Source organism: Microsporum canis, genomic scaffold (assembly GCF_000151145.1).
Source record: "Microsporum canis CBS 113480 supercont1.3 genomic scaffold, whole genome shotgun sequence".
Lineage (NCBI taxonomy): Eukaryota > Fungi > Ascomycota > Eurotiomycetes > Onygenales > Arthrodermataceae > Microsporum > Microsporum canis.
The window spans coordinates 634,800-662,772 of record NW_003299167.1 but is presented as its reverse complement, the minus strand read 5'-3'; the positions used below and the strand labels follow the sequence as shown (position 1 = coordinate 662,772).

At 47.3% G+C, this 27,973-nt stretch overlaps 11 protein-coding genes across 11 annotated transcripts; 8 read left to right on the top strand and 3 right to left on the bottom strand.

The window, feature by feature from the left end:
* Positions 1 to 45: 45 nt before the first annotated feature.
* Positions 46 to 3,995, top strand: MCYG_03088 (chitinase; the record flags this gene model as incomplete). The annotated part of the gene is made up of 11 exons (XM_002847536.1): positions 46 to 298; positions 357 to 861; positions 946 to 1,135; positions 1,188 to 1,212; positions 1,267 to 1,473; positions 1,532 to 1,745; positions 1,810 to 1,856; positions 1,913 to 2,505; positions 2,592 to 2,649; positions 2,701 to 2,964; positions 3,121 to 3,995. 11 exons carry the CDS (start codon positions 46 to 48, stop codon positions 3,993 to 3,995), a joined length of 3,231 nt encoding a protein of 1,076 aa, XP_002847582.1.
* A 473-nt stretch (positions 3,996 to 4,468) lies between these two features.
* Positions 4,469 to 4,789, top strand: MCYG_03087 (uncharacterized protein; the record flags this gene model as incomplete). The annotated part of the gene is made up of 1 exon (XM_002847535.1): positions 4,469 to 4,789. The coding sequence occupies one exon, from the start codon at positions 4,469 to 4,471 to the stop codon at positions 4,787 to 4,789; it is 321 nt and encodes a 106-aa protein (XP_002847581.1).
* Positions 4,790 to 5,221: 432 nt separating this feature from the next.
* Positions 5,222 to 6,954, top strand: MCYG_03086 (choline transport protein; the record flags this gene model as incomplete). The annotated part of the gene is made up of 3 exons (XM_002847534.1): positions 5,222 to 5,715; positions 5,794 to 6,737; positions 6,803 to 6,954. 3 exons carry the CDS (start codon positions 5,222 to 5,224, stop codon positions 6,952 to 6,954), a joined length of 1,590 nt encoding a protein of 529 aa, XP_002847580.1.
* A 464-nt stretch (positions 6,955 to 7,418) lies between these two features.
* On the top strand, positions 7,419 to 8,510 carry MCYG_03085 (proteinase inhibitor I4; the record flags this gene model as incomplete). Its single annotated transcript, XM_002847533.1, has 1 exon — positions 7,419 to 8,510. One exon carries the CDS (start codon positions 7,419 to 7,421, stop codon positions 8,508 to 8,510), a length of 1,092 nt encoding a protein of 363 aa, XP_002847579.1.
* An 88-nt stretch (positions 8,511 to 8,598) lies between these two features.
* On the bottom strand, positions 8,599 to 9,807 carry MCYG_03084 (uncharacterized protein; the record flags this gene model as incomplete). The annotated part of the gene is made up of 3 exons (XM_002847532.1): positions 8,599 to 9,011; positions 9,079 to 9,131; positions 9,446 to 9,807. 3 exons carry the CDS (start codon positions 9,805 to 9,807, stop codon positions 8,599 to 8,601), a joined length of 828 nt encoding a protein of 275 aa, XP_002847578.1.
* A 922-nt stretch (positions 9,808 to 10,729) lies between these two features.
* MCYG_03083 (glycosyl hydrolase family 3 N terminal domain-containing protein) lies at positions 10,730 to 13,616 on the top strand (the record flags this gene model as incomplete). The annotated part of the gene is made up of 3 exons (XM_002847531.1): positions 10,730 to 10,909; positions 10,980 to 11,142; positions 11,203 to 13,616. 3 exons carry the CDS (start codon positions 10,730 to 10,732, stop codon positions 13,614 to 13,616), a joined length of 2,757 nt encoding a protein of 918 aa, XP_002847577.1.
* Positions 13,617 to 14,313: 697 nt separating this feature from the next.
* On the top strand, positions 14,314 to 16,517 carry MCYG_03082 (sterigmatocystin biosynthesis monooxygenase StcW; the record flags this gene model as incomplete). The annotated part of the gene is made up of 7 exons (XM_002847530.1): positions 14,314 to 14,607; positions 14,678 to 14,962; positions 15,019 to 15,168; positions 15,281 to 15,518; positions 15,572 to 15,863; positions 15,958 to 16,006; positions 16,089 to 16,517. 7 exons carry the CDS (start codon positions 14,314 to 14,316, stop codon positions 16,515 to 16,517), a joined length of 1,737 nt encoding a protein of 578 aa, XP_002847576.1.
* A 672-nt stretch (positions 16,518 to 17,189) lies between these two features.
* On the top strand, positions 17,190 to 17,847 carry MCYG_03081 (IgE-binding protein; the record flags this gene model as incomplete). Its single annotated transcript, XM_002847529.1, has 2 exons — positions 17,190 to 17,441; positions 17,515 to 17,847. The coding sequence occupies 2 exons, from the start codon at positions 17,190 to 17,192 to the stop codon at positions 17,845 to 17,847; spliced, it is 585 nt and encodes a 194-aa protein (XP_002847575.1).
* Positions 17,848 to 19,050: 1,203 nt separating this feature from the next.
* MCYG_03080 (malate synthase) lies at positions 19,051 to 20,914 on the top strand (the record flags this gene model as incomplete). Its single annotated transcript, XM_002847528.1, has 5 exons — positions 19,051 to 19,411; positions 19,472 to 20,097; positions 20,153 to 20,506; positions 20,575 to 20,804; positions 20,866 to 20,914. 5 exons carry the CDS (start codon positions 19,051 to 19,053, stop codon positions 20,912 to 20,914), a joined length of 1,620 nt encoding a protein of 539 aa, XP_002847574.1.
* Positions 20,915 to 21,304: 390 nt separating this feature from the next.
* Positions 21,305 to 21,952, bottom strand: MCYG_03079 (uncharacterized protein; the record flags this gene model as incomplete). Its single annotated transcript, XM_002847527.1, has 1 exon — positions 21,305 to 21,952. The coding sequence occupies one exon, from the start codon at positions 21,950 to 21,952 to the stop codon at positions 21,305 to 21,307; it is 648 nt and encodes a 215-aa protein (XP_002847573.1).
* Positions 21,953 to 26,133: 4,181 nt separating this feature from the next.
* MCYG_03078 (UMTA) lies at positions 26,134 to 27,580 on the bottom strand (the record flags this gene model as incomplete). The annotated part of the gene is made up of 5 exons (XM_002847526.1): positions 26,134 to 26,362; positions 26,434 to 26,877; positions 26,938 to 26,978; positions 27,062 to 27,166; positions 27,224 to 27,580. The coding sequence occupies 5 exons, from the start codon at positions 27,578 to 27,580 to the stop codon at positions 26,134 to 26,136; spliced, it is 1,176 nt and encodes a 391-aa protein (XP_002847572.1).
* Between the last annotated feature and the right edge of the window lie 393 nt (positions 27,581 to 27,973).

The following is a 27,973-nucleotide window of genomic DNA, read 5'->3' as shown; positions in this document are numbered from 1 at the left end:
AATTAAGTGATCATCTGCATTTCTCATACTCCAATTTCTGCTAAGATGAGGTCGTTATTTTTGACCTTGGCCTCTTTATACCTTTTTTATCTCCAATTGGTCTCCTGCGATAACATCGCTTGCGGGCCAAACAATCAATGTGCCCTTGGCTGTTGCTCAAAGAGTGCAAAGGTATGCGGTTATGGACCTTCGTATTGTCATAAAGACAAGTGTTTAGCGGAGGGTAGCGCACATGGAACGTGTAGCCAGAAATCTGAATGTGACCCAGGTGTTTATCCAGGCTGGGGAGAAAATTGGGGTAGGCTATTCTTTGTACTTGCATTCTTTCACCTTTTTGGTCTAACTTTTCCTAACAGGATCGGATTATGCAAATGCGACACATTGTCCGCTCAATGTCTGCTGTAGTCCCTACGGATTTTGCGGCACGACCAAAGACTTCTGCGGTGATGACACTGTTGCAGAACCTCGTTGTGGGGGATCATCCGCGACAAAACGAACTATTGGGTACTATGAAGGTTGGAATCTACAACGTTCTTGTGACACAATGGAACCTGAGGGGATTCCCATCGGGGGTTACACCCATATCAACTTTGCTTTCCTTTACATTAACCCTATAACGTTTTTGGTCGAACCAATGGTAAAAAACCAGGAAGCACTCTATGACCGCGTTGCTGCCTTGAAAAAGAGGAAACCAGGTCTAAAGGTATGGGCCTCCATTGGGGGATGGGACTTCAACGATCCGAGCCCGACTTTCCGGACCTTTTCACAACTAGCGGCGTCACCTTTTGGTCAATTTCTATTCTCCCAGTCGCTACTGGCATTTCTTGAAGCGCACGGTTTTGACGGAGTGGATTTAGACTGGTAAGAATTCCAATAGTTGACCTAAAACCTAAACTGACCGCACGATTCTTCTTGCCCTCATTCTAATAATTATTTTGAATTCAGGGAATATCCAGTTGCTTCAGAACGAGGAGGGAGTGATGTAGATTACGATAACTATGTTTCATGGCTTGCAAATCTCCGCGTGGCTCTTGACGGTGCTGGCAAGGGATATGGACTGTCCCTTACTCTACCAAGTAGCTATTGGTATCTTCAGCATTTCGATATTGCTAAAATGGCTAAGAGCGTTGATTGGGTGAGTTTTACAAGATATACCTCTCCGAACATACAACTAATATTGTTACCAGTTTAACATGATGTCCTACGATCTTCGTAAGTATTCTAATTGATCATTTGGGAATTCGAAGAGAATCTGACGATAACAAGATGGCTTGTGGGATCAAAATAATAAGTGGATTGGTTCTATTGTGAACGGTCATACAAACCTGACGGAAATATCCCTTGCTATGGACCTCCTATGGAGGAACAGTATCAAGCCTGATCAAGTTGTCATGGGGCTGGGATTTTATGGAAGGAGTTTTACTCTTAAAGATCCTTCTTGTGGAACGGCCGGGTGCCCCTTTTCTTCTGCAGGTAAGCTACGAATAGACCTACCTTTAATATGATTTGATATCTGACTTGACACATATAGGGAGACCCGGAGAGTGTACCAAAAGCGCCGGTACTCTGTCATTTACTGAGATTGAGGCCATCTTAGCTGACCCAAGGCGTGGTGCAAAGAAAGTTTATGATCCTGTAGCGGCAGTGGAAATCGTAACTTTCGACAACGACCAGTGGGTTAGCTATGATGACTCGAAGTCTTTCAAGGCGAAGATGGACTATGCCAACTCACATTGCATTGGTGGGTAAGTGTATTTGCCCTGAAGCCCGTTTTCCTGAGATATTGTCTAACTGTTCACCTTTTAATAGCACACTGGTTTGGGCCGTAAGCCTCGATAGCGATGGCACCGCTACTAGTGAGTCAAGCTTACTACTATAAACAGATCAATATATTAAGCTAACCTCATCAAAGATGCTTTAACGGGAACAACAAAACCTTTTATTGATGATGATGGGTCAAATGGCGGCAGTGGGGATGTCTATATAGGGCCTGATCTTTGGGAAAATTCGACGCATGTGGTTGCATGCGAACCTCCTTGCACTATGGTGTTGCCCCCATTCCCTATAGAGACACCAGTCACGGTAAACTGGCCAGCCTACACGACATCCGTTCTATCTAGCTCTGCTGGGACGACCTACACCAAAACAACGGTTATCAATATCCCGCCATTTGTTGTGACTGAAATACCGGTCTGGCCTGTGACCGTTGCAGAGCCTGGCTTATCGGCACTGTTTCCACCTAAACAAAGTATCGCACCGCCACCCCTTATATTGACGCTTCCTGCCACCGAAGCGGTTTTCCCAGTGACACATCCTGAGCATACCAAGACTATCACTACCCCATCAATGCCGGACCCTACAACCTCAGGCTCTGCTACCATTTCTACCCCAGCCGCTGTCCAGCCTGGGATGGTTTCCGGCTGTCGTGAGTTTTATAAGGCTATGGCGGGGGATAATTGTTATGGCATTGCTACATCCCATGGCACGACCCTGGAAAAGTTCATTGTAAGTTTACTAAAAATTCATACTACAAAAAGATCCCAACTGTTCCTATACAAGAGAGAATATTTATTTACTCGCCCACTCGCTAGGAATGGAACCCAGCGGTAGGGGCCGACTGCTCGGGGCTTTGGGCAAACGAATACTACTGTTAGTTGCATCCTTATTATTCTTCTTAATTATAATTCTAATATGGCACAGGTATCTCCGTTGGATCTGATTCTACTATTACCGGCGGTTCTACTTCTGGCACCGCGTCATCCACAAGAATACCGCCAGTTTTCCACACAACAGCCCACACTATCACAATCCAACCGCAGCCTACTTTCACTTCGATTCAGCCACCCACAAGAACAATTCCACCTCTCCAATATGTGGATGGAAAGCCGCCTTCTAGCGGAGGTTGTACTGGAGGAAAGCCTTTATCCGGCTGCGGAGTTCACGATTGCACTCTTTTTGGCTGTGGTAATAAATGCGGGCTCTTGGGGTGTGATGGAGGATGCGGACTGGGATTCTGTGGAGGTGGCTGCGGCTTAGGGGGGTGTGGCCCAGGATGCGGTGACGGTAAGCACTAACCTTGTATATGAAAAAAGAGACCATATCTAAGACGTGCGATTCTAGGAAAATGCATAGGACCTGGAGGAGACGGGGACGATTCCGGAGACGACGACACTACTACTACAACAACAACCTCTTGCACGAGTTCTATGACTACTACGACAGCGTGTGATACAGCCTGTTCTGATTCTGAGGATAAGGCCTGCGAGACTATCTGCGACACTGTGACGGTCGGAGGGTGTCAAAAAGATGAACCTCTTTGGCTTCAGATTGAAACTCCTGTAGCTGATCCCTGGCCTTGGTTGGATGAGAGCGATGAGGAAATGCTTTCAAAAGCACTCTCCGTTGCCTCCTTTATCAATCCACGACTTACTGCGATAGATCCAATAACGATTGATGGTACGCCGTTCACCGCAGGACCCGCTCCTACCACCACCAGCACACCCGTCCACACCGAAACGTCAAATTGCAAGGTGTGCACCTCGACAGAAGGGCAGAAAACATCTTCCTGCACATTTCAGGATAACTGTACTCCAACGCCGCCACCTAAACCAGAGCTCTCTGCCACTTGCGACTTCCGCAGTAATTATGGCGTTGCCTACCGTTTCACAGTCTGGAATATTCGGGGATGGGCAAATGACCATGGAATGGCCCTCAAACGCGAAGAAGATGGCTGTGCCACTCTAAGCGGGTGGGTATTCAAGGAGGCCACGGCGGAGAAAGGTGCAAGTGCGAGCTTTAATCTGGACTATTTCATCAAGGCAGGGTGCGTTGAGCGAGCCATCGTGTCGGCGGGTGGGCCCAAGGTAGAATGCATAGAGATAGTAGATTTCAACGCGGCTAACCATCCGGACAAGCCGTTGCAATCGCCAAACGCCACTAACACCACTACAACCAGAATCAGGGCATTGAGGGGCAGGGGCTCCGCAATTGTCTAAGTCAGTTGCCCATTGGATACCCGCACGCTGTTACATAGTGCTGTTACCTATTCATATCCCTATCAAATCCAAGAATCTGGGTACTCTATATTGGGGGGGCTGAGTATACAAATAGATACACGAGAAGTTTTCTCATCTACGCTGTATATGAGTACATCTTGGCTATGTCTCTATCAAACGAGAATATATGGGTGACTTGCTGTCGTAACGGCCAAATCTAGAGAACAATACCATCGAGATGCATTTCTTCAATGTTGCTCTATACACTCTTCGTCGCGATCGCACGATGTGATTGGATAAAGTCTGCTTAGTAAGTATATCTATTGTGAATATCTTCCAAGCTGATTGGTTAATAAGTAAACGCGTCAGCCCAATCACAGGACAGAGTGGAGAGAGCAACCAATAAAAGGTCATAAAACTAGTACCAGCCACACATCGACATCCTCCGTCAAGAAGAAATACAAGTACAGAAGATGCAGCAGCGAGATGGACGATATCTTGGTCGAGTGGTGTACGAGTGTGTATGTGTGTATGTGAGCGTCCGCAGTGAAAAATGCAAGCCGCTCATCTCCGAGAAACCAGCGGAACATGACATCATGAGCGCTTCTTCGATGGGGAGAAAGAAAAAACTCTGCTTGGCCACAGTCGATCGACCAGGATGGCGGATGTTCTTTTTCCGCCCACACTCTCAAGTCGCATTGCCCAAGACATACGACTTGGACGGAAGACGAGACGGAAGACGAGGCAGAAGGACAACCCAAGGGCTGATCTGGGTGACGCTCCCAAGCCTGTGAAAGTTGCTTCGTATAAAGATAGCAAGCCGTGCAAAATCTCTGGTTCTTCTCCACCAAGAAGTGGATTTTTTTTCTCCTTCCCTTCAATATATTAAACATCATCCCCAGGCGGAGAGGCTTTGAGTGTATGCGACGCCCATGTTGTATGCGTAGCACCAAGTACTACCCAGAAGCGACACCCAGACACCAGACACCAGACACCAGACGGTACCACCACTGGAGAGTCCCTTTCGATATAAAGCCGTAGATGGACCATAGCTTGTCTATACATTGCTTTCGACCCGTTGCCGGTGAATCCCATATGCAACAAGCCCGAGATCGATCCCCGTCCCAGCCATAGACACTGTTATACAGTGCTCTCCTTTGCCCATCAGGCATATCGCCAGTAGCCGAATCCCAATTGCCCACTGCGACCAAAAAGGAAGAGCAAGGATGGACGAGAGCATCGGCCCCAAGGTGGAGAGATATCCATCTCCTCCCAGCTCTGGGGACGAGAAGGGGTCCGTCGACAGCGATGCGGCCAAGCTGGCGGCCATGGGCTACACCCAGGACATGACTCGCAAGTTCTCGGTGCTGTCTCTGCTCGCCGTCGGTTTCTCGCTCACCAACTCGTGGTTTGGCATCTCTGCCTCCCTGGTGACCGGCATCAACTCGGGCGGCGCGGTGCTGACCATCTATGGCATCCCGTGGATCGCATTCATCTCGACCTGCGTGGGCATCACCCTGTCCGAGCTCGCCAGCGCCATGCCCAATGCCGGGGGACAGTACTTCTGGGCCAACGAGCTCGCTCCCAAGAACTATGCGAACTTCGCCTCGTACCTGACCGGCTGGTTCGCCTGGTCCGGCAGCATCTTCACCTCTGCCAGCGTTGCCCTGGGCCTAGGGGCGGCCGCCGTGGGTATGTGGCAGATGGGCCATCCAGACTTGTAAGCTATCTATCCCGTTAACTAGTTAGCCGTATATACGATGGAAAAAGAAAAGCTTCATGCTAACAGGTTCGATAGCTCCCCCCAGCCGTGGCATACGGTTGTCGCATACCAGGTGATAAACGGCTTCGCCTTTCTCTTCAACTGCGTGGGAAGGCTTCTCCCCAAGATCGCGACGGTCACCCTGTACACCTCCCTGATCTCCTTCATCACCATCCTCATCACCGTCCCGGCGAAGGCGCCCACGCACCAATCCGCCAAATTCGTCTTTGCTACCTTCATCAACTCCACGGGCTGGAAGCAGGATGGGATCGCCTACCTGGTCGGCCTGATCAACACCAACTGGGTGTTTGCCTGTCTCGATGCCGCAACACACATGGCCGAAGAGGTCGCAGCCCCTGAACGGTCGATCCCCATCGCCATCATGGGCACCGTCGCCATCGGCTTCGTCACCGCGTGGTTCTACGTGATCTCCATGTTCTTCAGCCTGAACGACTTCAACACCGTGGCCAAGTCCCCGACCGGAGTCCCCATCCTCGAACTGTACTTCCAGGCTCTGGGCAGCAAGGCCGGCGCCATCGTGCTCGAGTCTCTCGTCCTGGCTACCGGAATCGGCTGCCAGATCGCCTCTCACACATGGCAGTCTCGCCTATGCTGGTCCTTTGCTCGCGACCGCGGCCTCCCTTTCCACACCTCCCTGGGCCTGAACACGATCAACCGGAAGCTCGATGTGCCCCTGGCCGCGCACTCCTTCAGCTGCGCCATCGTTGGTCTCCTCGGGCTCTTGTTCCTGGGCTCCTCGACCGCGTTCAACAGCATGGTCACTGCATGCATCGTGCTGCTGTACGTGTCCTACGTCATTCCTGTTGTCTGTCTGCTCATCAAGGGCCGCAATAACATTCCTCATGGACCCTTCTGGTTGGGCAACTTTGGCCTCGCCGCGAATATAGTTCTGCTTGCCTGGACCTTATTCACTCTGATCATGTACTCTTTCCCTTCAGTCTATCCCGTCACCGCTGGGAGTAAGTTTGTCCCCTTATCATCATTGCCTCCTTACAAGAAGCTTGCATTTCTAACGCCGTTACAGCGATGAACTATGTCTCTGTTGTCTACTTCGTCGTCATCGTCATCATCGTTGCCGACTGGTTCCTTCGAGGTAAGCGGGAATACCGTGGTCAAACCGCCCGGCATGAGGATGCTGAAGTCCTGCATCGACGCGGTAGCGTTGTACAAAACTAGCTGTCTCATATCGAGACTTTTATATAGTACATAGCTTTTTCTTCCATTTCGTATCTTCCTAACGATGGCATTAGAGGGTCTCACCGTGGCGTCTGATATGGGCCTTTGTATATCCTCAATACATCCACGAACATAACTAGTTAATAAGTCTGCAGCGGCTGAACAGACGTGCAAACGCACCTATAGCCTGTCCTCAGAAGCGAGTCTGTCTGTAGAGACTTGTCCCTCCGTCTTGGACTTCTCTTGGACTATCAAGTAGTTTATGCTATCATTGGTGTTGCCGGAAGCGAACTCGGTCGCCGCCACTTCATGGCTGAGCAAGCAAGTAGAACGATGTAATATAAATATCTCTAACAACATCGTCCATCCAACGTCCATCAAGTAGATAGTACAGCTGGTCAAATTGCTGGCTACTTGGTATTATCCCTTTAATTATAGGCGAAACTCGTCTTCTGTCTCTTACCATGGCCGGGCAAGGCACCTTTGCAAGCGTCAACAGCCTTGGACTGAAGTTGCTACAGCTATTATGCGACAAGGAGACTCCAGACGGAGGGATTGCAGTCTCTCCTGCATCGCTAGGTATCGCTATGGCAATGTTAGCAGGCGCTGCTATACCATCAGAGAGCGAGAAGATGTGCAGTGCGCTGGGCGTGGATGAGCCAGAAGCGCTTGATGCCCTATACCATAGCCTCAAGAGATGCAAAGACACCACCGCCGCAGCGAATGCTATATTCGCGGAGAAGGGAATAACGCTGCACGACGAATACACCAGCTTTCTCCAACGATTCGCGGTCATGACGAATATGGAGTTCCCACGCTTGGTCGACGGGCTCGAGACTATCAACGGCTGGATCTCCGACAACACGATGGGCATGATCCAGGATATGATCAGCAAGGACAGCATTGCTCTATCACATATCGTCCTTGTCAACGCATTATCATACAAGGGCACATGGAAGGAACAGTTTGATCCGAAAAACACTGCCTCCGAATATCCATTCCGGGTCACGGAGTCAGAGACTCGTCCGGTTGACATGATGTTTCGCTTCAGGGAGAACATCCTAGTCTACGAGGCAGTCAACTATACAGCAGTACAGCTACAGTATGAGGCCGAAAGTCCAGCAGCAGCAACGTCATTTATAGCTTACTTGCCGCGTCCAAACTCGTCCATGCAAGAAGTTTTATCCTCTATCCCTCCCCTCCAGGGACAAACTCGATTCATCTCAAAGAAGATCGATAGGTTTGGGTTCCCGAAGGTCGAAATGTCCTCTGGCATGGATGTATTTCCTCTCTTCAAGCAGATCGGGTTCCATATCCCGCGCGATTTCCCGAAGATGGGTGCGGGTAGGAATATTCTTCAGAGCATCCTCCATAATACAGCCGTCTCGATTGACGAACATGGGACGCGGGCGGCTGCATGCACTGCCGCTTTGATGACGAGGTGTGCGGCAGGGCCACCGACCGTTCTTATCTATAATAGACCTTTTATCTTCTCTATTGTGGCGGATGTTACAGGTGCAGCACTGTTTACAGGCGTGTTCTCTCCTAAGAGCTAAATGCTCCTTTCGATCCAGCTAGCATAGTTACTTTATATTTAACTGGGTATTGTTACATGATAAAGGCATTAAGTATTAAAAACACAAACTAACGTCGCCTCGACGGTTTCTTGCTACGAGAGGGGTATCTCCGGTCAGTTGCACAACCAGAATTTGAGGCCTCAGCCTCGCTAGTAGTATGGACAGTGTCACCAGAAGCAGCAGCAACAGGGGCAGAGATGGCAGTGTTTTGTGCGGGAGGAGGTGCCCTAGCGGACAGCAAGCTTGAGGCAGCCTGGGCTGCGGAGGCCAAATTATGAAGGGTAACCCCAAGGTCAACGGGGGGATTAGGCAGCCCAGCGAGGTTTGCAGAAGCAGCGGCGGCTTGGGACAGGCTGTATAGAGTTGCCTGTAAAGACGGCTGCGTAGAGGGGTCGAAGGGAGAAACGGCAGTACCGGTAGCTGGCGGAGCGGTCGACGCGGCGAGAGCGGATGGAGAAGGCGGAGATAACTCGACGCCTGCTGTGTTTTCAGGTATACAGGGTCAGCTCTGGAATATCAATCGTGGCCTGGATGTGGTGATATTTACCTCCCTCAACGCTCTGCCGCGCCGCTGGGGTATTTTGGGTAGCCTTATGAGTGCTATAGAAGCCGTGTTAGCTTCAATCCATGCTCGTTTATGAGAGATCAGTTTTGGCTAGCTACCAATGCTGTAAAATAGCACAAACAGCATTGACCAGGCCGAAAATGGTTGACATCACCACACAACATAGAAGGGCGGTCTCCTGCCACTGCTTCATATTGTAACTATTAGCGGTTGCCGGCTTGGAATGACTATTTGTGTATTTCATCCCTCCTAAGCCGCTGGTGGCGTTGTGTTTTCAAAACAATCAAGAGGAAGAAGGAGGTAGTTCTGATAGTGCTGCGGTGCTGTCCTGATTGGGAAAAAGGCCTACCTTCTGCTATAGCGGCGGAAAAATCTGCTATTCCGCTCTATAAAGTCCTCAATAGTGGAAGCTAGCGAGCTAAGCGTGATAGCAGATGCCCGTGGTGCCCTAAGAAAACATCCATAGCATAGCTCAGAGTCTCGTAACGCAGGCCAAGGACGAGCACATGAAGGGCACACATCCAGGGCCGATGAAGTGACCGCCTTGGGCCTGCACGCCGCACATAGCTCAAGAACAGGATATCTTGCCTGTCTATGTAGACATTCTGCGCATCGATCAGAGGCCGGAAGAACAGCTCCTTCGGCCTTGCTCAGGACGATGGAGTTGTCCGGGGGGTATAGGCCTCTGTACGCAGGCGGCTGATCCGACATATTCTACCTCTTGAATATTATTATAGATTTATATGTAGTATCCGGGTATTGTTTTTGTGTGAACGGGGTATAACATATCAATATCAAGTTACTCCCAGCGGCGAGGATGATGCAATGTATCCGGCCCAATATAAAAGACTAATAATGGTACCTGGTTGCGCCATGAAGTAAGTAATAGATATATTCCATGGTACATTTGCACAGAGGTTAGATATCACTAGGTCATCAATGTATCCTAGTGTTTCTGCTGCTTTCATAGTCAATATTACCAGCACGACAAGCGAAAATCCATCAGGTTATAAAAATGTATTTATAAACCGCACACTATTGGGCAACAGACGCGCTGAGGCTTAACCAATCATGTAGTCTATAGCCGCGAAGAAACCTTTCTCTACATTACATAATAGAAAAATGCGATATTATTGGCTTATAGGGCTTAGTGTTATGCTTATATAATAAGTTCTTCCAACGTCATCGCTTTTTGTTTTCATCTTTCTCTTTTACGATTATGCCTGCGGAACCAACGTTCAGAAACGCGTCTTTATACTAGAATTTACCTAGTAGTAAGAGTCTAGAATTTGCCTGGTATGGCCTAATGCGTCATAACTTCCATACCCTTATTTATTTCTTGCCACTTGGAGCTATAAACTACCATTTGCGGTGTATATAGCCTAAAATGTGGCCGTTAACTCTTCACCCGTTTATCCTTAGAGGATAACCCGCTATAATTTGTCTATTTGATTCAGGGAATCATCCGGATACATGTGCTATAACGGTTATTGCCAAAACCGCAGGCAATTGATATCCTAGGCTTGCTTTTAGCTCTGCATGTTGAAGGATGACGATGAACCTAAGAATTGGGGCTTAATACTGATTCAAGCTTTGCAACGCCGGAGCGTCCGAACTGGACGGCAGATCAGCGATGGATAAGCCGAAGGATGTGAGGATTTCGGGTCCATCATGGCTCAAGAAGAGATTCCTTTCTCTGATACTTTTTATGATAGCTGTTCTCCTGGCGATAATCATTATCTTCCTAATTTGGGGAAGTCAGGAGAACCTCGTCCGCCCTAAACTAGAACGGAAATACCGTGTCCCTGACAGAGTGAGCTTTGTTGAGTTGTTGCCTGACAAACCTGGATGTTCATAGGTGGATATTAACACCGTTCCATTAGATATCGCCCACAAGGCACCGGACTCCACCAGGTAAGACAGTGCCTGGTTGGAAAAACAGCTATTTCAAAGCCCAAGCGCTGGTAAATAATATGACCCTGGTGGAAAAAGTAAATGTTACAACCGGAGTAGGTTGGCAGATGGGACTATGTGTCGGGAATACCGGTTAGCTTCCGCATTATCCCTAAAAAGCATTACCATGGTCAAGCTAACTTTTGCTCATAGGCCCCGCCACAGAAGTCGGGTTCCCGTCGCTGTGCCTTCAAGATGGTCCGCTAGGGCTACGTTTTGCTGACAACATAACCGCCTTCCCTGCTGGCATTACTGTTGGGGCTACCTGGAATAGGGATCTTATGCGCAAGAGAGGCGAAGCCTTGGGAAGAGAAGCTCGACGAAAAGGGGTAAACATCCTTTTAGGTCCGTCTATGGGGCCTTTAGGAGTCCTTCCGGCTGCAGGGCGTAACTGGGAAGGTTTCGGCACCGATCCGGTTTTGCAGGCAATTGCGTCTGCAGAAACCATACAGGGAATCCAGAAGGAAGGGGTAATAGCAACAGCAAAGCACTTTGTCTTAAACGAACAAGAACACTTTCGACAGCCATATGAATGGGAAATACCAGAAGCCATGTCTTCTAATATAGATGACCGTACCCTACATGAAGTATATGTCTGGCCATTTGCTGAAAGTGTCCGTGCCGGTGTCGGTAGCATAATGTGTGCTTACCAGATGATCAATAACACATATTCCTGCAGCAACGATCGGCTTTTGAATGGTATCCTGAAAGATGAACTGGAATTCCAAGGGTTCGTTCAATCAGACTGGTATGGCCAACAAAGTGGCGTTGCAAGCGCACTAGCAGGAATGGATATGACTATGCCGGGAGAATTGCCTCGCTCTGATCCAGGAACATCCTTCTGGGGGCCTAATTTGACTATGGCCATTCTAAACGGCTCTGTTGAAGTTGGCAGATTGAACGACATGGCGACTAGGATAGTAGCTGCATGGTACCAATTAAAACAGGATACATGGGAACGACCACCACCTGATGGAGATGGAGGCCCAAACTTTTCATCCTGGACGAAGAACAAAACCGGCCATAGGCATGAAGGGAGCCAAGATGATGACCAATTGGTGGTTGTTAACCACTATATTAGGGCGCCGAATGAGTGGAAGGATCCCCATAGCGATCTAGCTAGGGATATTGCAACAGAAGGCACAGTACTCTTGAAGAATGAAGATGACATATTGCCTCTATCCAAAAAAGGTACCACGTCAGGTAGAAAAACGAAGGTGGGAGTGTTTGGAGAAGATGCTGGTCCGGGAAAGGGACCAAACGTTTGTCCAGATAGATCCTGTAATCAAGGTACGCTTGGGTCTGGATGGGGCAGTGGCGCTGCTGACTTCCCCTACCTTATAACGCCATGGGAGGAGATTAAGAAATCCTACGACCACAACGATGTCTCAATAAATGAATACCTTTATAACGGCATCCAGGATAACGACTTAGCCGACAAAGACCTGTGCCTCGTCTTTACAAATGCGGATTCAGGTGAAGGGTTCGCTTCTTTCGACGGCATTGACGGAGACCGAAATGACCTGTTCCTCCAAAATGACGGTAATAATTTGATCAGACAGGCCGCTGATAAGTGTGGGGAAGGCAGGGGAAGCACCATTGTGGTTCTTCACTCAGTTGGCCCAGTCATACTGGAAGACTGGATTGACATGCCCGGAGTCAAGGGTGTTGTCCTAGCAAATCTCCCTGGTCAGGAAAGCGGTAGGGCGCTTGTGGATGTTTTATTTGGCAAAGTTGATGCGAGCGGGAGACTCCCGTATACAATCGCAAAAGATCCCGAAGATTATGGCCCCGAATCCAAAGTTCTATATGAAAGCGAAGATCCAGTACCACAGAAGAATTTCACCCAAGGTTTATATATAGACTATCGATACTTCGACAAAAACAACATCACCCCGCGATATGAATTTGGGTATGGTCTATCATATACTTCTTTTCAACTATCAGATCTCAAGATCCGCCTTTTGAAAAAGAAGTCCACGAGCCCTCCTAGATTGCCGTCTGAAGTGAACGTAACATTACCGGGATATAATGAAAGCATCCCAAATCTAGATTCGGCCCTTTTTCCTAAAGGATTCCGGTCATTATCAAAATATGTTTACCCATATGTTTCCTCCACTGACCAGATTCAGAAAACAAAATATCCTTACCCTGCTCGGCATCATCCCGAAGATGTCTCACCTGCCGGTGGCGGCGAAGGGGGCAACCCTTCACTCTTTGAGCCAATGGTCGATGTCAGTCTCTCTGTCAATAACACTGGAAAGCGGGCCGGTAAAACAACTGTTCAGCTTTATATATCTTTCCCAGCCGGTGTCAATGAGTCAATAATGGAAGATGGGAAAGATAACAATATAATACCGGTAGATTTTCCTGACCGCGTGTTACGGAACTTCCAGAAAATCGAGTTACAGCCCGGTAACTCAACGAAAGTGACCTTGTCGCTTACAAGAAAGGACTTGAGCTATTGGAGCATTTATCAACAAAATTGGATAATGCCTACAGCAGGGAAATTCAAGGTAAGGGTTGGCCAGAGTTCAAGGGATCTACCGTTGACTGGTGCATTTTGAATGTTCTAATTGCGTTTTTCGATGATTCTGATACTCCTTGTAATCCAGGCTCGGTAACCTGTGGCGTAGATGTAGTATTCCAGCTGATGTTGTATGTATAGTACTATGTAATATATGTGATCCTAGTTATCTTATGCGTCTTCTTCCATGTCAAAAAATCGACCAGCCTATTAGAAAACAGCTTTAGATGTTGGTCTCCTGCGGCGCTGCGAGAAATACCTCGAAGTGACGGTAGGGCCTATGGGCGTTTACCGATTTGGGAGTGTCGAAATATCCTGGCGACATGCTGCATGAGTTGCTGCGTGAACACCCTGGAGTCGTTACATTGTAGTCCATACGGAATGCCTGGGGATTTCGCGCAACATGTACCATGTATTGATGCAAGCCGTGTACACGGCATGGGTAATACGGAGAAGAGACAATATTTCCATAAATGGTTAATCAATGATCTGCCTATCAATTTATGTACACTTGGTCAGATCCAAGTCGGAACTGGATCACCGCATTGCAGACTGGTTTTCACTGAAGAGTAACCCTGCTATGCACTGTAGTATAAAGGAGCAGATCCGCTATTGCTATAATTTTACCCTCGTCATAGCCATCCTCTCTAGATAAACCGGTTGAGTTAGTTGGTCATACCGCCGCTCCTATCTTGTGTGAATTATACCTCCTGCTGGAACCACGATAGCCCATCAAGATGGCAGCAGGCAGCACGTCGGAATTCGACACGAATGGAAATCCTGCCACTGCGTACAAAATAGACCAAGAAGCCATGTTCAATGGACATAATAGGAAGATCAAGGTATTAACTATTGGAGCCGGTATGAGCGGGATCATGATGGCGTATAACATTCAGAAGCATTGCCAAAATGTCGAGCATGTGGTATACGAAAAGAACCATGATATAGGAGGTACCTGGCTGGAGAATAGATATCCAAACTGTGCTTGTGATGCCCCAAGCCATGCATATATGTTTAATTTTGCTCCAAATGTTGGTATCATTCCATTCAGACAAGTTATATACACCTATACTGAATACTGATTGCTGGAGATATCCCTAGCCCGAGTGGAACAATATATATTCGTATGCATTAGATATCTGGGCATATCTAGATAGGATATGCAAGGTCTTTGATCTCCGCAGATATATGACCTTCAATACGCAGGTCACAGGCGCCTACTGGGAAGAATCTCATGGCCAGTGGAGGGTAACGCTCATTCAAACTGCGCCGGATGGCAGTCAGAAAAATATTGAAGAAAAATGCCATGTTCTGCTGAATGCCTCAGGATTCCTTAACGGACATAAGTGGCCAGACATCCCCGGTTTAAGCAAGTTCAAAGGAAGGGTAAGAAAGCCCCGAGTGGCCTTTATCTACCGTTCATCTGTGCTAATGATGGACAGATGATTCACACCGCAGCATGGCCAAAGGACTACCAGACCGAGAAGTGGAAAGGAGAGAGTGTTGCGGTAATCGGAAGCGGAGCATCAAGTATCCAGACAGTCCCTGGGATGCAGCCACACGTAAAACACATGGATATATTCATACGAACGGTCAGTGAACACTCTCAAGTGTCTGTTCCATAGTTAGACCTCAATCTCCATAATCCATAGCATCAAATTTAATCCAGGTTGAACGTTTATCAACTAACTCCATTTTGGATAGGGAACATGGTTCGCAACTATTGCTGGGAACAAGGGGGATAATTCAGCCTATTCGGATGAAGAGAAGATGAGGTTTAGATCTAGTCCTGAGGCGTTGATAGAGCATTGTAAGTCCTGGGAAGATCAGATTAATAGCATCTGGGGAATGTTTTATAGTGGAAGCCCGGCGCAAGAGGCTGTCCGCCAACAGTACGAAAAGCGAATGATCGAATCCATCAAAGACGAGCGCCTACTGAAAGGTCTGTCTTGCCTATCCACATGCATGGCTACATATTGATAACTATTATGCTAGGTTTCATGCCTTCGTTTGGCGTAGGGTGTCGAAGAATCACCCCTGCCGATCCGTATATGGAGGCCATCCAGGAAGACAATGTTGATGTCCACTTCACTGCCGTGTCAGAAATCACAGAAGATGGGCTGATCGGTGCGGATGGCATTGAAAGAAAGGTGGATACGATCATATGCGCCACAGGCTTCGACACTTCGTACCAACCCAAGTTTCCATTTGTTGGCCAGGGGGGCGTTGATCTTCGTGAAAAGTGGAAGACATGCCCAGAGTCGTATCTCGGCCTAGGAGTCCCTGGGTAAGCTTTTGTTGGTGAACAGGATAGCCCTTCATGGGCAATTTACATTTGATATTATGAGCAAGATAAAAATAGCTAACTGCTGGCGAGTTAGGTTTCCTAATATGGTGTCGTTTTTCGGCCCTACATGGCCCGTACACAATGTATTTAAACGACGTTATTCCTTTTTTCCCTCTTCTCTCTGCGTCAATTTATATTATTTGATATCTGACTTTCTTCCGACAGGGATCGGTGATAGGCCCGCTCCTCGAAGCAGGCAACTTTGCAATCAACTTTATCCGCAAGATCCAGAACGAAGAGATACACTCAATCAGCCCAAGACAGGATGTTACCGATGCCTTCAACGAGCATGTTCAGGAATGGGTCAAACATACCATATGGGCAGACAGCTGCCGTAGCTGGTATAAAAACAACGAGACAGGCCGTGTCAATGCAATATGGCCTGGCAGCTCGGAGCATTTCATAGAACTGATCAAACAGCCACGATATGAAGACTATGCAATCACCTATCGGAAGAAGAACATGTGGAGTTTCCTGGGGTTTGGAAATGTTCCAGCAAACGTCACGAAGGGAGCTGATCGAAGCCCGTATATCTCTGTGGATGCGATTGATCCTGCCTGGCTGAAGGAGATTTGTATACAGCAGAGCGGCTGATTGGCGGATCCCGGGCACTGACGAACATGGACATGCAGTTATGTAAGTGCAAGGCTATGGATGGATTAGCTGGTATATATAGAGCACCGGCTAGAGTGGCTCTCTTAAATAATTGCCCCAGGCAGCTGAGAACCTAAGCTCTTCTTCATTGTCTTAACTTACATGGTGGGCTGGGAAAACCGAACACCTCAAAGACAATGTCTTAGATGCACATCTCGTAAATGTACATTCAAAGTTGTATCTGCATTAGATGGCATATGGAGTAAAATGTACCGAGAGCAGAGAGATATAATGGTAACCGTCCCACCTTTTATCAGCTTCTCTGCTATTTCGGTATCCCCACCCCGCTAAACTACTAAATAACGGGTCGTCGTTGTTTCACATTTGGCCTTCCATCGCCACGAACCACGGCATTGTGCATATGCGGAGAGCTTCTGCTATATGCCCATTGGATCTATTATCTGTAGATGGAGACACAACTCCGGAATGGCAGAGGTAGATATGTACGGTACGTAGTGGATACGAGGCCTGGCAGTTGCGTACGATGTACGATAGATAGAAAGATATATATAATCCACCAAGTCTGTCCTTGGTTTGCACTTTGATAATTTCATTCTCATTAAAAATTCGCTAGAAGACTCACCTACAGGCGACTGTTCCTACTCAGACAAGATGAAGATCTCTTTCATCACTGCATTCTTGCTCCCCCTTCTTACTCTTGCGGCTCCGGCTCCAGCAGACCCTCCTGCAAACATCCAGGTCACAGCACGACACCCCGGCAGGAAGCATGTCGACAAACTCCCCATGCAGGCTGCCGGAAGAGCATTCTGGCTAGGCGGATCGCCAGCAACTTATTGTCCAGCGGTTGTCGGCGACGCCTGTCCACCAGGAAATGCCACCGTTATCCTTGGATTGAACAGCATGGTAACTGATACCTGAACATACGGGAAAGGGAAATAGGAATTCCAGGAGTCCCTTGTTAACAGCTTCGATCTAGAGCGTCCTCGTCCCCGGCGGCCAACAAATGTACGTCGAGCCAAGCGGTAAACTCGGCTTCACTCAGGCACATTCTATTTCTATTCCGCCAGGATCATATATCGGCGGCTTTGCCTACAAGCCTCTTAACAGGAAAAGTGGCAGCTTCTACTTCGGCGGTTGGGGTGCCACTGCATTGATGGCATGCCCTGTTCCAGACTCGAAGTTTTATCAGGTATTCGCCAATATCAAGAACGCCATGGTCCCAGGAGGAGATGTCAAGGAATGTGTCGAGTTCGTTGGAGTCGCAACAAAATATGAGGGCGCCACCCCTGCTGCCTGGCAGTACACCTAAACAATCCAAAAAGGACACAGCAGAGAGAAGTGACGTGAAAATCCGGTTCTGCCGTAATAGTCTGCGTTGAATGCTGGCCTTTTCGCGAGGACTTTGATTCGGGTATCCTATTTTTTCTCCCTTCCCCAGCGGATGTAATGATGAACTATATGTCTATTAGCTTGTATAGATCTAATGATTCACCATGACCACAACAGCTCTCCTGTTGTCCTCTTGTCTTCTCTTGTCTTCTATGTTATATATTGATGAATGGCGGAAGTTGTCCGTTCCGAAACCGGCGGGGAAATCACGTGTAGGTATGATGAGTCATCAACGGCCCGTGCCCGGCGTTTCTTTTTGAGCCTCGGCTTCTTTTTTCTACAGAGAGAGAGAAAAAGGGGGAGAAGTTGATATCAAAAACGTCAGAAGACGCTGGTTGTCGTTTTCAAGAGCCTGTGAGCATGCAATATATTACACAGCAATGAAGAGAAAAATATATTGAACTAGAGAGATCGTCGAGCTCGCTTCTAGCCAGGCAGGGCGTGAAAAGGCGCCCATATGACGTCGAGGAGCGTCCCCAAGCTGCTGTTATAGCAGCGGGAGAGCTCCGAGCACACCATGTTGGGAGTAAATGTCCGCAGGTACAGCTATATGGACGCCTGTTATATGGGGCAGCCACCCTCTAACAGTCGGAAAAATCTGCCGAGATGAATATCTAGACGCCTGATGGTCTGGATTGCGGATTTGGTAGTCTGCCATGTATTCCGGTATGACTCCAATAGACTTCCCCAGTTTCCCGATCTAACGTGATAATGCTAGTAGATTAACCGGTCCTCAAGCTGTCTCGACCGAGCAGGCTGGTGTTCTTCCCCTTTGACCGCATCTCTGCTTCGGCGACTGGTGCCGCAAAGGTAACTAACTCGATACGTGACGCTGAAGGGAGTTCCAGCGTCGGCTAGATTCCGAAAGAAACTCAGTTAATAAGGCAAACAGGTTAATGATTATGCGGGCGAAAATGGCCAACTGGAGCTGGTATGATACAAAGCAGACTCCAGTTTAACATGTGCCGCGGCTTTGGTGGTTGACGTTATCTTGTATATAAGAGACCTTGTAGTCCATCGAATGTTCCCCCAGCTCTGTCTTTGTTCTACTTCAAGCAGATACGGATACAGCTACCCATCACCAGCCTATACCATCAATAAGAGATAGTATCAAAGAAGTAATATGACTTCAGTGGAAGCTCAGCTCAAGGGCGTTGCCATTCTCGGCCCCCTCAACGATCAGACTCGCAAAATCCTCACCAAGGAGGCCACAGCCTTCCTCGCTCTTCTCCATCGTACATTCAACGGCACTCGAAAGGCATTGTTGAAGAGGCGTATTGACCGACAGGCCGAAATTGATAGAGGTGCCCTTCTCGATTTCCTACCCGAAACCAAGCATATCCGTGAAAACGACGCATGGAAGGCTGCTCCCCCTGCTCCAGGACTCGTTGATCGCCGTGTTGAGATTACGGGGCCAACCGATAGGAAGATGGTTGTCAATGCCTTAAATGCGGATGTATGGACCTACATGGCCGACTTTGAAGGTGAGCAGCGTTTTCCGAAGCCTGCCTAACTCGACAAGTAGATCTAATACATGCATATAGACTCCTCCGCTCCAACATGGGAGAACATGGTCAACGGTCAAGTTAATCTGTACGATGCTATTCGTCGTCAGGTGGACTTCACCCTAGGCGGCAAAGAATATAAACTCCGCACTGATAGGAAACTCCCTACACTCATTGCCCGTGCCAGAGGTTGGCACCTTGATGAGAAGCACTTCACTGTTGATGGAGAGCCAATTTCCGGCAGTTTGTTCGACTTTGGTCTTTATTTCTTCCACAATGCACATGAGTTGGTCAAACGAGGTGCCGGTCCATACTTTTATCTTCCCAAGATGGAATCCCACCTGGAAGCTCGTCTGTGGAACGACGTCTTCAACACTGCACAGGACTATATTGGTTTGCCCAGAGGTACTATCCGAGGAACAGTACTCATCGAGACCATCACTGCGGCCTTCGAGATGGACGAGATCATTTATGAACTGAGGGACCACAGCTCAGGCTTGAACTGCGGAAGATGGGATTACATCTTCTCCTTCATCAAGAAGTTCCGCAACAACCCTAACTTTGTCCTCCCCGATCGTGCCTCTGTCACCATGACCGTACCATTCATGGATGCGTACGTAAGGCTTTTGATCAAGACCTGCCATCGACGAGGAGTTCACGCCATGGTAAGCCGACCCGATGTTGCCCCCAATATTGCAGACTAATACTTATTCGAAATAGGGTGGTATGGCCGCTCAAATCCCCATCAAGAACGACCCCAAGGCGAATGATATTGCCATGGAGAGCGTTCGCGCTGATAAGCTGCGTGAAGTTCGTGCTGGCCACGATGGAACCTGGGTTGCTCACCCAGCTCTTGCATCAATTGCGTCCAACGTCTTCAACGAATATATGCCCACCCCTAATCAGATATTTGTCCGAAGGGAGGATGTTCATGTCACTGCTAACGACCTCTTGAACACCAACGTTCCAGGAAGCATTACCGAAGCTGGTATCAGGAAGAACTTGAACATTGGCCTCTCCTATATGGAGGGATGGCTTCGCGGCGTTGGCTGTATTCCAATCAACTTTCTTATGGTTCGTCAAGAAACACATCCTTGCCAAAGCCCGTACATGATAACCATTGCTAACCCGATTAACCACAGGAGGATGCTGCTACCGCTGAAGTTAGCCGAAGCCAACTCTGGCAGTGGGCCAAGCACAACGTTCCCACCGCTGAAGGGAAGAGAGTCGATAAGGCATACGCCCTTAAGCTCCTCAAGGAGCAGGCCGACGAACTTTCCGCAAAGGGGCCAAAGGGCAATAAGTATCAACTTGCTGCTCGCTACTTCTCCGGCCAAGTTACTGGAGAGGATTATGCTGACTTCTTGACCTCGTGAGTCTTCCTCATCTATCCACCAGTTAAGCAGAGTAGTACCGCTGACTGTCCCCCTTAGATTGTTGTACAATGAGATATCAGCTCCTGGACCTGCTGTCAAGCTCTGATTTGACATTAGCAAGCATATTTTTTTCTATTATATACTGGTATGGAATGCTAAGAAGCCGAATAATCCATGGTGTAAATAATTCATGAGACTTAAGTACGATGTATGCGAGCTGAGAAATGGTGTACTATTTTCCTCTTTTCAAAATGTCCTTAAATTATTACCGGATCACCATATTTTATCTAGGCCCGGCAGTAACTTCTGAACTAGTAGTATATATAGGTGTAATTATAGATATAAAATAGTACGGTTATAAGTATTGTATATTACGGTCTTGGGATGTAGGATATGATAATATAGGCAGGTATAAAAAGAGGACTCATAAGCGATACAATAATACTATGCCATGAGATTAGTTCGCAAGGGCAGAAGGCTATTTGGCATTCTATGGCTATTTTGCTTCACCTGAGATGCTCGTTATAGCATCAACAGTGGAAGCAGACGCCGGATTCATACGATATATCCCCTCAGCATCAAGTTCCGTTACTCTTCTTGGTCCAGGTAGAGCATAAGAAGGGGTATTTGGAGCAGCCTCTATAGAAGATATAGCAGTGGAAGGTGCATAAAATCCCATTACTGATCTTGAAATTACTCTTCCCGACCCATCACTTTCGTATGCTTGTCCTTTCAAGTCTAGATTGTTGTATTGACCTTCACTAACAGCTGCAGGTAGTGCTGGAGTGGCTGTGGTTCTTGATCGAAGAACCATCCATACAACTCCGATAATCACTGCCCCAACGACAGCAAGACCGCCGACAACACCTCCAACGATAGCACTAATCTTTTTTGATACACCATTTCCTTCGTTTTTTTCGTTTGAGTTACCAGCACTGGTAGCTTGTGCACTGCCAGACGTCATGGAACTTGTAGACGATGAAGAAAAGGATGTGGAAGATGATATCCTTGTGGTTGAGGATTTTTGTCCCGGTGATTCGTAATTCTGGACTTCATGCCCACCGCATTGTTTAAGTGTATAAAATATAGAGCAGCATCCGACATCGGTGCAGTATGTGTTGCGAGGGCAGTACGCTGTAGCCATGTCAGGATGTTATAAAATGCACCGCCACAAATGGTAGGAAGAAAGGGTATGTATATAAATATAGAATATAACAAGAGAGCTGAATGTGAGGTCAAGATAGAAAACAGAGTCACGTACTTCCGTCTTTGCAACAAACCTCGCCCTGATCTGGATTGTAACACCTGGTGTTGTTTACACAGGGAACATTTCCTATCCCACAAGATTTTTCACAGTTTGAAGGCGGCGGAGCGTAAGTACACTGTGTTTGGGGAGCAGTTTCTGTCGTTGTCATGGCTATCATCCGCTGGTAAAGCAGCTCAACGTCGCTATCAGCAGCCAGCACGCCGGAAAGAAGGATAGTAGGCGCAAAAATCCGCATCTTTCCAGGATTCTGAGTATGCCAAAAAGCTGGGTATTATGGAATAAGGTGGGCAGGTCGAAGGACACAAAAAGTAGTGTTAGCTATGCTCGCCATCGTGCGTGTTCATTGTACGCCGAGTTCAGTGAATAGCAGCATGGATTTGATCAAAGACTTAGGTAACTTCCAGACACAAAGAATCCATCGTTTCATTCAAAGAGGAAAAGCGCAGGCAAACGTAACTCAGCCTTGAAGTTCAAGAAGACCTATCGCATTTGCGTCGATGTCCGGGGTATAGGTCTTCTCTCCTTGAATGGCTCTGGTATTCTTACTTTCCAAATTACCCGTCATTTTATCGTCCTTGGGTGATCTTTCATGCTGTGCTCAATAATCAATTAATCTTGCCAGTGTACGAGAAGAAGACATCTCTTCGTTAAAGTATGTCGGCGAATACTTTTTGGGCCATATCGCCACAGAAATTCCCAGAGTTTTCTATTCATCCGGAATCCCATGACTGGATTACTGAAGCGTTGACTGCCTAATAATATTTGCAAGATAGCTAGAAGGGTATATACGAATTATTAATACGTATAGTCCTCTGGAAGCGCCAGGAGGAAGACACTCGGAGTTACCCTAGTCGCCCGTGTCGTATATATGGTTAATACGTGATGTCCTAACACGCAGTAGGTGATCGAAATGTCTCATTGGCTCGAGAATACTAGCCTTAATGTACTCATCTGAGTGACCAGCGACCCGAACCAACTATTCATGGCCACTAGTTTCTGGAGGCAACTTGGGATCATAGGTTTGTTAATGCTCACAGAGATTATATATTTTGACCGTGTGGCATGGATCATTAGGGTCTTGATATCGGGGGATTTTAAGATCAACGCAATTGCAAGGGTATATGTAGAAGTCGAAAATTTTCTGAAGGGACAACCTCTAGTTCATGAACACATTGCCCTAAGCATGGTCACTGAAAGACGGTTGCAAACAAGCAACAGACTGAGTATCTCACGAAAAGGGTTGAGATTTACAGCGATCTCCCTGATAAGCTCGAGAGAAGTTTGCTGAGCCTTCTCATCTTTCTCTTGAAGATTCGAACAGTATCTTATAGGTTGTTGTTTTGTCCTCCCTCCCCCTTTTTTTCATATAAGTAGAACCAGTAACAATTCCTGCTGGTTATTCAGTTAGGCGACAGCGGAGAAGACGATATCGACGGGTCATCCACCAGTTCAACACCGCGCTCTACTCGTTGTCATGCTCTCTATAATGCGTACACTCGAAGGCCCTACGAGAACCCGAGCTGGAGGAGCTTGTTGTAGTTTTGAATTCGGGCTGGTGAAAATTATAACCACCCAAGGCAAGGCTTGTTCCAAGGTTTAGTTGAGCCTCCGTGGAATAAAGAAGTTCCAAACACAAAATTATGGGTCCGACGATGCGCAGGAAAAGTCGCTTCCAGATTATTCTCTGCATCAGAACATTTGGAACAATATCAGAGGCACGTAATGTCTAGATGACACAAACCGAATCTCCCTATTACTGAAGCGCATCTAAAGCATCATATAGTTCCTCACTGGGATTTTCTCCGACGACCCTAAAACATATACTCATTAGGAGGTGGTGAGTTATTCTTTTCAAATTGACCTTCAGCTCCAAAAAAATAACGATCTGGCAGCGAATAGCTAATATCATTTATCAAGTGTCTATAGTTTCAAAGTATATCTATCCATAAGCAGGATTATGCTATCGAAATGTTATCCTTGCATGCGCGAAACCAAAGAGTGAAACCATCAGAAAGTTCAATGAGTTTTCGGTGTCAAGAAGGACATGGCTGCTCTTAGGCAGAACATCGACTGTTTTGCATACTTGAAAATGTTTTGAACTTGATCTTTAGCTCAAGTTTAAATAGCCGAACTCTCACAGACTTGGTGTCAAAGCCTCGAGAGCTGGTACAACAATGCATGCATACAATCAGTACCTGTGTCCCAACAAAAGGTCGCGGCTTTATATATCAAGGATACAACCAGGCTTACTAGAAAGATGTTAAACCTGACAAATATTGTAATAGCCAGTGTGACTGTGCCTTGCACCATTCTCTTTCTTAGCTTCTTTACAAAATGTTGTGAGACACGACGGATGTCTTTTCATAAATTTACTCGTCCAAAAGCGAGAATATTCATTGGTTGTCAGTTCATTGCCTGAGAGCTCAACCATCGCATCAGGAACCACCATGAATAGTATAACACGCAAATAATGACACCTGCGCTGCTATTTAAACGCAGGCATCATCCATCCCCACATATATTCTTACCCATCGCTAGTTATCAAAAACAAATTATAACACAAGCCTCGGCTTCATATTCCCTTGTCTCTTTTTAAAGAACCTTCCTCTGCAGAAAAGCGAAATGCTCATAAATATTTCTGTGACTGCAGTCTTCTACATGGTATACCCCCAAAGTCTACGGAAATTTAATATAGTCGGGATATAGGCCCCCCCTAGATGAACCGCTAACTACAGCAGCCTCCTCTGGATAGATCAATTAAAATGTTGCTCCTCGAAGAAGCTTCATTTGTTAACAAGAAGTTGTCTATGGCTTTGGGTCCAAAGCTCGACTTCCTCCATTCCATTCCATTCTAACGAAACCTGATAACTAACGGTTATATGGCGGAGGTAGATAACGAACCCAAAGCTATGTATGTCGAGGTTATTTCTAATATATCCATAACAAGATGTGTTGTTTGTGTTGCAATGCCAACGTTTTTAACAAGGAAGCGAGCCTGATGTTGAGGAGAAGACCGAAGAACTTCGTCAGGGGGTGTTAGAGATTGAGAGAAATAAAATGCTGCATCCTTGCAACCGCAGGCCAGCGTTACTCCGTACCAAGTTGCATCGGGGCTCACGCCATAATAGGAGAAACACCAGGTCAAACGGAGGGAAAATCCAACCTTTATAGTGGATGCTTACAGGGGATCAGAGAGCAGTGCATGATATCCTTGAGGCCTACGTGCATAGATGCATTGCATATGCACGACAGTATGAGAACAGCTATCTATTCTATTCCACTCCGGGCATGCGAGGCACAGGCATACAGAGTATCTGAATGTACGGAGAACGCCGCGCAAATAGGAATACACGCCCTTCCTTACACCCTTGAAAATGAAGCGGAGACCTTGACCCGCCTTGGCTATAATAGTATAATAATATTTTACAGGGTTATTGCAGGGTATGTAATTCCAACGGTCTTGCATATAACAAGACTGGGGACAGGACGTTGGTTATTTATACGTATAACTGTATCAACTGGCTCAATTCCATTATGTTGGTTACTGTAAAAATTCCTACCAGAGCATATAAATAAGGATAATATGGGAAAAGAGACAAGGAATGAAAGTGAAATAAAGAGGAAATAGTAAGAAAAAGGGTATATCGAAATATCTTAAGATATGTACAAAAGGAGCGCGCGCTTCGAATCTGAATAATACCGCTCCAGTCCGCCTCCCTGCCTTCGCTGTCCAGACTGATCGCTGTCTGAGCGAAAGTGGTGCACGCTAGAATAAAAGGAAAAGGACAGAAATATCAATCCAGCAACGGCCGGTCCGGTTTCCCGCTCCTGAATGGGGTAAGGGTAAGTGTATATGTATATAGGCGTAAAGTTAAGTTGGCATCAATCCAAGGTGATTCTCATTGCTTCAAGCAAGTCTGAAATATGCTTTTTGTAATGCATGAAATATTAGGGTACCATGTCGAAGAGGGAGAGAGAGGAAAGAGAAAATGGAGAGAGAGAAAAAAAAAAGCAGGGGTTACTTGATGGGAATATTCATGTGCCGGTGTGTATGTATATCATGACTCGTCTGTAGGTTTTCGGGCATATACTATTGTTCCTGGTAGATATGCGTTTGTTTTGTAATCTCGTAGAGCGGCTCGCATCTGAGCCAAGAAGAGTTGGGCTTCTTCGTACGGCCACTGTAATGCGGTGGTCAAGAGTCGTAGCATGTAGCCTTCGACTCCACCATGCAGTCGTACCTGGTTCCAACGACCAAGCTCACGTAGTTTGGGATCTTTACTCCACCTATTGATCAGTTAGTGTATGGTGTAATATAACATAGTAAAAACGGGTATTAAGAAAAGGAATAGACAAACCCGTTCATTGGCCATTTGTATTCTACCTCGACGACGTCAATGAAGCCAGCCCGTTTGAGGCGCTCCTTGCTTTCCTTCCAGATGGTAAATGACTTGCCAAAGGTAGCGCCAGCTTCGACGACCGTTTTCCCCCATAGGGTATAGAAATGAGAGGGTCCGACGGAACCGTCATCCGAGGTAGGCTCAACGGAATGTTCGACAATCTCGATATAAGCACCAGGTTTCAAGCATTGGTAGCACTGTTGGAAGAACTCGTCCCAGTCGGGTATGCAGCCGAACATTTCTCGTATATGGATGAAGTCAAAGTGGTTTTGAGGATACGTCCAAGGGCAGAGGGTGACATCATCCACTTCGAACGTGCAGTTTGGAGGGAGAAAGCTGGGCTGGATGGGGGAGAGGTCGACGCCGGTGACCTTTGCGCTGGGATACTCGTCCGCTATATCGCTGTAGAGATGACGGTCAGCTCAAGTCCCTATGGCGGTAAGGATCTCGTATAGAACGTACATTGCCCATATGCCGGTGCCGGTGCCAACATCTAGGATTTCCTAATCAGTGTATAGTTTTAGCATGGGATACTACAAGTGCGACAATCGTCATCAGGCGGGTTTATTGTTGGATATGTAGATACCTGTGGGTTAGAGATGGGCGCAAGGTGCAGCCTGCCGTCCAGGGTCAAGAGATACATGTGGTGTGCGAGGTCCTGTTGGTCGTTTGCGCTCTCATCGTTTGGGCCCTAATCAACGAGTCAGTCGACCGTCCAGAATGTCATAGAAGACGCAGACGAACTAACCCAGTAGGCTCCATCACGGTATGAATGGTATCGCCGGCCGTTTTCGTAGCGATATTTCGTTATATACGTCGACAGCGTCTTTGTATCGTCACCTATGAACATCTCCCCTTCGTCTGCATAGGCCTCGTCGAAGCCGTCATCGTCACTCGAGTCCGCTGCTTGCGGAGACGGTGCATCAGAAGATACCGGTCTGTCTTCGGGCGTCTGCAGATGAGAAGAAGGCTCTACATGAGAAGTCTCTACATGAGAAGAAGACTCTGGATCTTGATGTTGATATTGGTGTTGGTGATGTTGCAACTCCGGCGCCTGTCGGCTGCTGCTATCGCCAAGGGACTGCTGATGTTGCTGTGAATCCATCGCTTTGCTGAGTACCCTGACACATCGACAAGTTTCGTTTCTTCTTATTCTTCTCTTTCAGACGGCCATCGGAAGGACCGTTTATATCAAAAAATAAGGTCGGTTTATCTATAACTTGTCGCTGGTGAGCTTTTCCGGTCCCCCTTCGACCGCAGCGGAGAAGATGAAGCGGGAAAAGGTTTAAAAAAAAAAAAAGAGGTCAAAAGAACAATGGGCCCTTTTTTTTACCTAAAGGACTTATTCTCTTTTAGCCTCTCTGAAGGGGGGAGGACCTTAATAGGGGGCGATCCTTGTCTTTATTTTCGTGCTGTGAAAGCCGAACAGATGGCTTGTGGTTGACGGAAATCGGAGATCTATAGTTAACCACCCATGGAAAATCCCCCATCCTTGCTG